The 10958-nt window shown below is 50.5% G+C and overlaps 1 protein-coding gene and 2 long non-coding RNA genes across 5 annotated transcripts in view; all 3 read right to left on the bottom strand.

The window, feature by feature from the left end:
• The window catches only part of RUSC1 (RUN and SH3 domain containing 1), a 4194-nt gene extending 3769 nt beyond the window's left edge, over positions 1–425 (bottom strand). The window contains 1 exon segment of the mRNA XM_026863926.1: positions 279–425. Within this exon segment, the coding sequence (XP_026719727.1) occupies positions 279–425 (147 nt within the window).
• A 573-nt stretch (positions 426–998) lies between these two features.
• Positions 999–4068, bottom strand: LOC113488740. Of its 2 annotated transcripts, none has more exons than XR_003399968.1 (2): positions 3834–4068; positions 999–2380 (listed from the first exon to the last, which is right to left on the bottom strand). It is a non-coding gene; the product is annotated as an uncharacterized LOC113488740 (long non-coding RNA). The 2 variants fall into 2 exon arrangements; XR_003399969.1 differs by having other exon boundaries at positions 999–2340.
• Positions 4069–6442: 2374 nt separating this feature from the next.
• LOC113488739 lies at positions 6443–10900 on the bottom strand. Of its 2 annotated transcripts, none has more exons than XR_003399967.1 (3): positions 10365–10900; positions 8504–9498; positions 6443–7888 (listed from the first exon to the last, which is right to left on the bottom strand). It is a non-coding gene; the product is annotated as an uncharacterized LOC113488739 (long non-coding RNA). The 2 variants fall into 2 exon arrangements; XR_003399966.1 differs by having other exon boundaries at positions 10384–10900.
• Positions 10901–10958: the final 58 nt, after the last annotated feature.

Below are 10958 nucleotides of genomic sequence, written 5' to 3'. Positions count from 1 at the left end.
GGATTCGTCCCGACGAGGTCAGATTTCTGCTTGGGTTGAGCTTTTGAGTTTCGATGTTGTTTTTATGGGTCAAGGAGAAGGGTTTGGAGGTATTTGCTTCCTGCTCGCTCGGCCCTTTGGCGTTTCTCTGCGTTTAACCCTTTGCCAAGCATCTCCCTGTGGATGGGAAAAGCCCTGGGAGGTTGCGAACTGGTTTCGGGATGCGCTCGAAAAGTTTTTTCAGTTGGGTCCTCTCTTAGTTGAAATAAAAAAAAAAAACAACAAACAAAACAACCCACCCCTGAGGAATCCTTGGCTTCAAATTGTTGAGTTATCCTGGGCTTAAAATCAAGAGGAATCCTTGGCTTAACGGCACAGGGATGCGAGCGCTGGCTGCGGCCGCTCTGGCCGGCTGGTTGCCCCGTGGATGCCCACGCCCATCCCATGGCAGCCGGTGGTTTTCCATCCCCGCCTGCACCCCGTGGGGCCCCCCCCCATCTCCTCTTAGTCTCGGCTCAGCACAGCTGTTTGTCATTAAACTCCCTCGTCCCGCTGAAAAATTCGCTTCCGTTTTCTCATCTGCGAGAGGAAACTCTGGAACCCACATCCCGTGGGGGTAGCACCCACTGAGGGAGAGGAGGGGGGGGGCAGACGCAACCCCCGGGTCCGTGGAGGGGGAGCATCGTCCTCTGGGGGTTTTGATGGAGGAAAATGAAATATAGGGGCTGGGAGAAAGATTTTTTTTAAGATGGGGAGGACGTGCCTCGAGGGATGGCGGATAAAAGCCAAGGCGGGAGCAGAGCCTGCGCCTCGTCCCAAGGTCGTCCCACGTTCAACCCCCCGAAATTTCTTCTCGTCGTGGTATCTCAAAATCCATCCCCTCTCGCAGTTTCTAAGTGGTTTTCCTCATTTTGCTGACTTTGCTCCCGCACCGCACCCAAGAACCCCCAAACCACGCCACCACCTCTCACGCTGGGAGAGGAAACCGCGTTGGGCAAGTCAAGTCTTATTTCCCCACCCCCCCCTCAAAAATCTCATTTTTATTTCTGCGTAAGCAACGCACAGCGATGGCATCAAACCCACAGTGGCGAGCAGCCCCCACCACGCGCTACTCTGGGACCAATTTTACCCCAATTTTCTTACACTTAATTGACCTCCTGCTCTTTCTGGTCCCCTTTGGCTTCACAACCAGCCCCATCCCATCACCTCCGCGCGGGCCCCCGGCACCACTACCGGCTTTTCCCCGCAAAGCTTTCTTTTCCCCTCCCCATTCCTCTTCCAAGAAATGTTTGGTTTTTTTTTCTATTTTGTTTTTATTTTTAGTTGAGGAAGAAAAAGTAAACAGCTGGTACCAAGAGGTACCAAGGCACCACACCCCGCTGACGCGGCGACGGGAGCGATAATAAACGCCCAAAGTGGCTCCTAAAACGCCCCAACTGGGGTATTTCTACCTGCTAGAAAATAAAATAAGCTCGCGACCATTCGTGTTTCTTCCTCCCGATGGAGAAACTGAGGCATGGGAAGGTGAAGTGAAGCCAAGAAAAAAAATAAAATAATCCCCCAAGATTTTAAGGGAAGTCGGGAACTGAATCTGGCTCCCAGCGGTCGTTTCTGCCTTTGCCTCAATCGCCGCCCTCTCTGCGAGGATTTGCTATTAATAGCTCCTGTTATCCTCGGCTGTAGCATAATCAAAACCACCCTCTATTTGTGAGCTCATCCAGCCGACTCTCCCTGAGGAATAACTTCCCAAGATTTGCAACTCAAGCCGTTGGAAAAGTCTTTGCAGAAAGAAAAAAAAAAAATAAATAAAAATTAATTTCTTCTCTCGCCGGAGCGGCGTCACGGGCGTCGCGCATCTCCCGGCCGGGCATCGCACCGCTCGGCAAATCGCAGGAAAACTTGTCTCTTCTCTGAGGGCAGGGGCTGCTCGGTCCAGCCCTCAGAAAAGTCATTTCCTGCGTCCGCTGGGACGTCTCAGACAAATTTCTGAGCAGAAGCGCCGAGCGGCACCGGCAGACGACGCCAAAGCGCGGGATGATGAACTTTCTAATCGCGGCACTCTTGGTTCTTCATTTCTTGCTGGGTAAATGCGTTTCTCTGCTTTTCGATTTCATTTTATCTTGGTGCTTAAGTGCTCGAGTTATTTCTACGCTTCTGGGATGCTGCACGGCACCCGGGGTGGGGTCTTGGAAGCTGAAAGGTCTTGGGGTGTTTACTTGGAGATGGGGGGTCGGTGGCAAAAGGAAAAAAAAACTAAAATACAAGGGAAAACATGATGCAGTTAGTAAGTTATAGTGAAGTGTGTGCTCGGAAGAGATAGTCTGTGCTCGGAGGATATAGTCTGTGCTCGGAGGATATAGTCTGTGCTTGCAGGACACAGCGTGTGCTTGGAGAAAAAATACTAATAATTAATGTTTTCCACACTGCATTGAAAATAATTCACAACATACAGCTGGGAGCTATTAAGAGAGACAGATATAGGCAAGGAGGGGAAAAAAAAACTAAAATACAAGGGAAAACATGATGCAGTTAAAAAAAAAAAAAAAAAAAAAAAAAAAAGTCAAACCCAACAGGATTTCCTGAAGTATTAGGTGGGCACTTTGGAGATGCAGGGAAACCGAAGTCAGGGCGATTGAGGGAGGAAAAACCACAGCACCAGCTGCGCCCGGGAGCGACGAGCAGCAGCTCGAGGTGGGAACCTGAAGGTAAACGGGGACGAGCACGGGTGCAAGCAAGGGAAGGTGAGACGGCTGCTGGCTGCAGAGCCCTCCTCCTCCTCCTCCTCCTCCTCCTCGCTGCGGGAACGAAATCCAGTGCAAAACCATGACGCGAGGGGTTAACCGTGCCTGCGGAGGGGGGATTTCCAGATGGAAGCTCTCTGCGGCCCTACCAGCACGGCTCCAGTGTAAATACAACTTGGAAGAACTTTCTCAGAAAGCTCCGTGCGTGGGACAAGGCGCCCCGGAGTTCACTCTGCCAGGGCCAAAAGGGCGGAGTGTGTTCGGAGGGCGAGCGTGGGAAGGTGCAGGGATGGGGGGGGAACACGGGTCTACGTCCCACCCCGCAGCTCCCCGCCTGGCTCTGAATTTCCCCAAAAGCTCGGGGTGGGGACAAGGAGGGGTCCAGGGGTTTTCCACAGCGAGGCTCAGCGATGGTCGAGGCCGTGCCAAGCTCAGGCTCCTTCCCCAGGGCTTTGATGCTGGAGCAGAAATTTTTAGGCTGGGTCAGTGTTTTCAGATCATTTCCTAACGAGGCGAGGTTTTTGGATCGGGGTTTCTCTCTCAGCCCGCTGCTGGCACCCAGAAACGTTAGGAAAAGGTGGGAAGGTTTCGAGGGGGGTACCCGGAACTACAGCTGGCCCCGGGCAGAAGATATTAATAGTACAACTCCTTAATTATGAGTATTAAAATATTAATGTCTTATTGTTATTATTGTAAGAGCATCTTATCGTATTATTACACGAGGATGCAAATATTAAAATATTAAACCTTCCCCATCAGTCTGCTTTCTATGGCCCCTGCCCAAACCCCCGAAAACTGAACCTTGAATTTGGAAAAGGGAAACGAGAGGCTTGGTACGACTTTGCCCACATTGTACGATTCAGAAATCTATTTATAGTGACTCAGCCCTAAGGAAACGTGCCTCTCGTTTCTGAGCCTTCGATTTGACAGCAAAAGGCACACGAGGAACAAAGCGGGCGGGTCGGTGGCGGAGGAGCGGCTCCAAACGCACAGCACAGAGCTGAGATTCACCCCAAAATAAACGTGGGGGGGGTGTGGGGGGATGCAGCGACCTCACCACCGCGCCTCCCCCTCCTGGCACGCCTGCACCCAAAATAAAGGGACGGAACCCACCTGGGACGAGCTCCGGTCCGGTTGCAGGGCGATACGTTGGGTTGCAAAGTCTCCGATTGAATCACGGGCCGGATTACGAAGCCGTTGCTCCCACCAGGGAGCAGCTTTTGCACCAAGCGCCGATAAATCGGTGAAACCACCCGCGCGGAACCGAATCCAACCAGCTCGACGCGAGTCTCCGCTTACGGCGCCCCCGATGACGAACTGTCCGTTTTCTCTTTCTTTTTAGGGAATGCCGAGATAGAAGAGGAGGAAGAGGAGATAACGGAGTTTTTATATGACTACGCATCTCGTTTCAGTGAGAAACTCTTTTTTTTTTTTTTTTTTTTTCTGATCATTTTATGAGAGCTGTGGGAGTAAGCTGGAATAACTGGGATGCTGGGAGGTCTCCATCCAGCCTCCTCCAGGCAGGGAGACGAGGCTTTGCCCACATAAACCAATGCAAAGGCACCGAGGAGCCACCGAACCGAGTCCCCTCCAATTACAAACAACCCCCACGGGACACTGAGCCCACCCCACCACCCTCTGCTGCCGCCGGCGCAGACCTTGGCGCCCTCGACCTTTTAATTTCAGCCAAAAGCTCGAGGCTGCCACGTGCAGCAGAAGGAAACTAAAGGGCTGTCGTGGCCCCAGGTCCTCGCGGCGCCGGAGCTTCCCAAAAATACCCGCAGGAAAACAGATCCGAGGTCTGGGGAGAGGCTGCTGCGGTGAAATAAGATGAAATATTGCTAAAATTCGAGGGGCTGGTTAGAGCTCAGGCAGGACACGCAGGGAAAGCAGCAGCAGTTTATTTATCCAAGTTACTCGGATGAATTTTGAATTATCTCGGTTATTCAGAGGGGAGGAGACGTGCAAGGACAACAACGACATGAGAGAAGGGTGGGACCCATCTCACCTAACGCTGGGTGGGGTGCACAGAGCACCCCCCCCGACCCCTGTTAGCGCCAGTGGAGAGAAGCTGGTACCCAGTAACTCCGCCAGCTTTAAAATGAGTCTCTGGAGATGCCCTCAGATCAAAACATTTGATATCCGAACCGCCTCGGGCACCTCCAGTGACACAAATGTGAATAACCCCCAGGAAATACATCCCCTGGCCACCACAGAGTAAGTGATGCTCGGACAAGGGTGGTCTCAACCATAAAACACGGAAAGTAGAATTTTTCCAATCCGAAACCACCTCTCCCTCAGCTAAGATGCCCCAAGAGCAGAGATAACCCCAGCAGCTGCTCCAGGGCAGAGATCCGCTACAATCCCTGCAGCAGTAACAGACCCCTGCACCCGCCAGCGCGCTGCCACCGCCGCTCACAAGCAAACTCAGCCCCCCAAAATCCAGTTTTCAACCCGCAGAATTGATGCTCGGTGGTGTTGTAAGGCCTTGAGGGGGTAAGATGCTTCCCTGGTTACACTTAAATATTAACACGGGCTCATCAGGACAATCCTTTCGTTCCAGGCGACTACTTATACGCAACAGTAGAGTATTACTCCGAGAACACCACGTTAATCCCGACCGTGTATTACTATGAGGTGAGTTGGGCTTTCCCTTCGTGATTCTGAAAAATTCCTTTGCCGAAAGCACCATCCCAGGAAGAAACAGAGGGATCTGAAATGTTGGTTTTAAAGAACTGAACAAATCACAAGGAGTTTGGGCATCCGATAGCCGTGGTTAGTTTGCCACGGATTTATTTTTGGCCGGTTTGCACAGGAGAAGCTCAGAGAAGGGGAAATTCTCAGTTTTCCTCATTAAATAATATCAAACTGTTGGGAAGTGTTAAAGTTGGGTTGATGGTTGGGCTGGATGATCTTCAAGGTCTTTTCCAACCTGGCCAAGTCAGTGGTTCTGTGAAACCTGTCCCAGTGAGGGATCCCTCGGGACAGAAATTCACCTGGTGCTGTGGTATCACAGGTTATTCCTTTTCCGTACGCTCACCCGAGCACTGTCGGAGCTCTGGGGAAGGGATTTGTAGAAGAGGAAGCCCCTGGCCCCCGGTTCCAGTGATGGACACAGGCAGGGATGGCGTTTCTCCCCCAAGGAGCAATCCCCAGGGAGAGTTGGGAAGGGCAGGGGAACTTGTCAGGGCACAAACTCTGCCTCTGGGTTTTAGCACAATCATAAAAATAAAAAAAAAGTGATTTTTGACTGATTTCTTTCCATCGACTTGCCAGGAGTTTCAGGAGTCGGTGGGATCGTCCCTCCAGTGCCACCTCCCCCTCGTCATCCTCCTCAGCCTCCTGGGTTTCCTGCTATGACCCCCCCTCCCCGGGCTCCTCCTCAGAAGGTACAAAAGCCCTGAAGGATTTAAGCACTCACTAAAAGCCTCTCTGTAAGCCACCAAAACTCAATTCTTTTTCACTTCGGCGCTTTGCAGCAACTTTACAAAAGAATTAAAAAAAAAAAAAAAAAAAAAAAAAGAAACCTTTCAGGCATCCAGCTGCGACAACCAAAGAAGCTTTAATTGTTACTAACGACCTGGAAAAGGCACTTTAGGGTATTTTGCCAGAGCTTCAACAGTGTGAACACCCCTTTGGTACCCCCTGGGCCAAAGCAGGTCTCAGCTCCAGGCACCTTCAACCACGCAAATCCCTTTTTTATTTTTTTATTTTTTTTTTCCTCCGGAGCCCGAAGCTCACTGACATCCCAGGTGCACACAAAATCCCCGTCCCGCAGCAAGCACCCTTGAAACACAATAGTAGGACGTGGCAACCGCTTCCTCACCTTTTCCCCTCGTTTCAGGCACGACGGCTTTGACAAGAAAAGAACATCGTCACCGCGTTGGAAACGACATCCTCCGAGCGAAAGCGGCCGCCTCCGTTTTTAGTACAGTTGTGACTTTGTGTACAAAGTTTTCAATAGATGGATCTTGCCATCCCGAGCCGTAAAAGCTGTGCAAACACTGAAGAGCTTTGTAATGGCTAGATTCTTTCCTATTTCCTATTATTCTGTTGTAAATATGAACTCCTGCCAATAAAATGACTTAACAATCAGCCTTCGGTCTCTAGCGTGAAGCCACCAACACCCTTCAGGAAAGCACGAGGAACACCCCGGCCCCATCCACCCCTGAGCTGGGCTCCTCCTGCCCTTAATTCCCACCCCATTTCTTCAGGAAAACCTCGGGGGGGCCACCACGTCCCATCTTCCCAAGCCACCACGTTAAATTTGGGGACGAACCTTCCACGCCGGCCACTAGCGGAACGGGAATAACAAATGCAAGGAACTTGTATTGATGCTTGTCCCGTCAAAGGGATCTTTCTAAGCAGCTAAACCCATAAAATACAAGCTAAGAGCTACCTAGAAAAAATCCCCTGATTAGGTTTTTCCAGAATTTCTCTTAATACTATTTATTTTCTAGAAACACCAGCAGTATCTGCAGTGCAGCAAGTTGGACAACAACAAAAAAAAGCCCCTCCAACCCCTCCTCACCAGCTCCCCACAAACCGTGCCAGAAATGAGGTTTTTTGGTTGAGAAATCAGTTTTTAAGGATGCTCTTGGGCCATCTGGGGGGGAAAAAAAGGCAAGCACCACACTCTGTGTGTCTACGCTGGGAAGAGTTTATGGGGAAGGATGGGCAGCGAACCCGATCCAGCCGCACCCAACGTGGTCTTGGAGCTCCCGCAAGTCAACGGGGGTTGAGTCAACCCACGGGGCAGAGCTCCCGGTGGTCACATCCTCGGGTCTGCAGAACTCCAAACTCGCCCGAGCACACCTTCAAAAACCCCGGCGAGAAACTCCTCAGTCTGTTGGGGCAAGGTACAGCCCAAACCCATCCACCTCCTCCACATCCACGGAGCCGCGGGGCCACGGCCAGTCCTGCCGCCTCCCACCCCGGCTTGTGGGGTCAACAACCTTGAAAAGTAGAAGTATTTTATTTTCTAGGGCAGCCAAGAGGCTCTGAAACAGGGCCAGGAACTGCTGAAGGGAGCGAGACCCGAATGTGCTGCCAGCCAGTGCCACCTCCTGGCTCCTCACCGCTATAAAAGTTGATGAAAACTGCTGAGCTTTGCCTAGGAAAGCTCCGGAAAAATGATGTCTGAACACACAGCGTTGGGATTTTCAACCCTGCAACGAAGAAAAAAAAAAAGAAAAATAAGAAAAAAAAAGAAAAATAAAACACGTGCATGAAGCTACTGACACCGAGAGAAAACCACAAACCAAAAGCACGAGGCAAATCCAACCACGCGGAGAAGTTATTAAATATATGAAGGCATAGAGAATAAACCCAGTTTACTGTAAAAACCCAGCTTAGTTTTATAGCTCACTTCAAGATCAGAAGGGCCAAAAACTACACTCAGTGTTTAGGATGAGGTATGTCCTGACCTAATTACAATGAACGATGTGCGGCTGGAAACGACCTCACTGCTTTCCCAAAGCTGGTATTATTCACCAAAATCTCTTTAATTTATAATTATTTTTTTTTTTCTTGCAACACTAAACGCACCTTGCCCCAAACATCAGGCCCTGCTGCCGGGCTCTGCTTTTCAGGTCCCACGGAGCTCTGACCGGGGGGAAAAAATTAGATTTTTTTATTACAGGATTTGCAGTCTTGCATCTGATACTGAGAGTGAGCAAACGCACTTGTATCCACGCAAATAACAAGAATTTTAAGGTCTTATTTTCATTTTTTTTCTGTAGAAAGGCACGCCTGTGTTTCTAATAGGAAAAGCAAGATCTCACCCGGGGTCATTTCCAGCCGTAAACCCGGGAGCTTTTCCTCCGTCGGCCGGGGCTGAAGCCATCCTCCCGCACTGCATCCGGATAATTTCCCAAATTGCTTTCCCAGATTTACCCCTTTTCCCACCGCCCGTGCGACGCTCCTCGGCTCTGCCAACGGCCGCCCAAGCTCTCCCAGCAAACCTCCACGGGATAAGCTGCTTTAACACAAAGCTGATTTTTCCCTCCGGTTTGGAAAACCTCTCCCAGTTGTCTTCGGGGGAGAAGCAAGCGGAAGGTCCCTCGAGGTCTCTGGTGTTTTCTAGCAGCACCTTCACAAACGTTTCGAGAAAGAAATCGGGCTGCGCCTTGTCTCAGCACGACGCCCGGGATCCGGATGCAAATCCCGGGGGAGCTGCAGCCCACGGGGGCTTGGTGAGAGCCCAGGGGAGTCCTGGAGCAGGCGCTGAGGCAGCTCTGCTCGCCCTCCGCTCGGGGAACTGCACTTTTCGGGATGCATTTAACATGGTGCAGCCTCAGAAGGGGCGTCCAGCCCCCGTGACCTCACAGATGCCACAAAATAAAAAAGGGGCTGAGGTGGCTTTAGGGTTTCAGGTGTCGGTGGTTCTGCAAAGCGCTCGCAGAGGAGCAGCCACAGGGTGTGGGGGGGTCACAGTGACCTGGTTTCACCCCCAAACCCACCAGTGGCCCACAGGAAAACGCCGACGACCACGGCGGAGCAGCTCGAAGCCGCCCTCCACGGGGCCAGCCCGGAGGTAACCGGCTCTGGGGTTTGCAACCGGGGTTTCAGAGCCACGTTAAGATGAGTTTGTGCAGATTTATACAATCGCTGACAAGGGCTGGGACTGGTCTCCTGCGTTTATTACCCCAAAGTTATTGTCCTCACTCAGCGTCCCGGTATTGAGACCAACCTGACGTCAGATCTCAAAGCCCCGACACGAGCGGCGGCACCGAGAGCACGAACCATTTCCACCAGTGTCACACAAGAGCACCTGGATCTGAAACAAACAACAAAAAAGGACATAATTCTCCTTTTATTCCTTAACTCTGCCATTTTCCTTCCATTTACTTCACGGCCTCTCGCATCAGCGGCTCCTGCAGCAAACGGGCACTGGATGAGGCGTAAGCTCAGCATCCTCAGACCAAACACACTAATTTTTTTTTCTGGCTAATCAGCAATGTTACAGATACTTTGGAGGTTCAGCTTTTACCCTGAAATGCTTTTTTTTTTTTTTTTTCCTGCTGCTGTCCAAAAGCAGACGCTAAATTCAAAATTAAATCCACCCCGACGCGGGCAACGGCAACACCAGGGGAACGCAGATTTGGTTTAAATCCCACAATATAGGTGAATCCTGCCTCAACTCCCCCAACAAACTTTTATTTCCAAATGGTTGTTTTTTTTCCAAGTGTCTGGTTTTAAGCACTTCGGTATCAGGAATCACCAATAAATTCCAGTTTTGGACAAAGCAATGCTCTGCCCTTTGTACCACCAGCAGCTTGCCCCCTTCCACAAACTCACGCCCAGGTTTCCTACATCAGCGGGTGAATTTATTCAAGACTCCCGAAAATAAAATCCCTTCCAGCCCAAATACAGCACCCGATTGGCAAGATTCAGCCTTTCTGACCCCATTTTTAACCCCTTCTCAAATAACCAGAGGAACAGACTGGCTGAACTCTCACTATTTGAGCCTGAAACAGGAAATATTTTCTCCGCTCAGTTTACACAAAGCAGAACAGACCAGCGGATTCCCATGTTGGGTTTTTGTTTGTTTGTTTGTTTTTTCTGCCACCGAGTTGCCAAAATGTCTCCAGCTACATGTGTCTCCAAGTTAAAAGAATCCACATATAAATATTTGGAATTAACTTGTCTAGGAGGGACTAACACTTCCAGTCTGGCAAAACCCTCCTGTCTGTACTCAGCACTAAGGATGTGAGAGGTTTATGGGCACGATTCAGCAGCTGCTGAATTCTGTATTTCCTGTATTTTAAAATACAGAAGTATTTTTTTAAGTAGCAAAAAAAAAATGTTTTCCGTGCTTCCAGATGTAAATAAACCATCTGTCTCCACCCGGAGGTGCCTGGAAATTGAAGAATCGTGGTCCCGCGTAGCCGTTTGCTGCCACATCTACCTTCCCCCAGACATCCTGCGCTGGCAAAGCCGCCTTCATCCGTATTAACAAAAATTAACGCAAATTAACAGCAACAACGGCAATTTCTCAGTCACGGGGGGCTGTGGGAAGCCCAGACCGAAATTTGGCCGGACCTAGCGGGTTTCGCTTTGGCGTCGCATCGTCCCCTGCTCGTTTCCCTGGTCGAGGTGTTTCCACATCCTTTATTTGTGGCTTTTTAAAAAAAAAAAAATTAAATTTTAACCACAAGGGCCTCTGCAGCCATCGCTACCGGGGCGGCTGACAAGTTTTACCGGGATCATCCCGCAAGGGTAGATGTGTATAAGAGA

Source organism: Athene cunicularia (genome assembly GCF_003259725.1).
Source record: "Athene cunicularia isolate RWA chromosome 25 unlocalized genomic scaffold, athCun1 chr25_part1, whole genome shotgun sequence".
NCBI classification, from domain to species: domain Eukaryota; kingdom Metazoa; phylum Chordata; class Aves; order Strigiformes; family Strigidae; genus Athene; species Athene cunicularia.
This window is presented reverse-complemented; position numbering and strand designations above follow the sequence as displayed.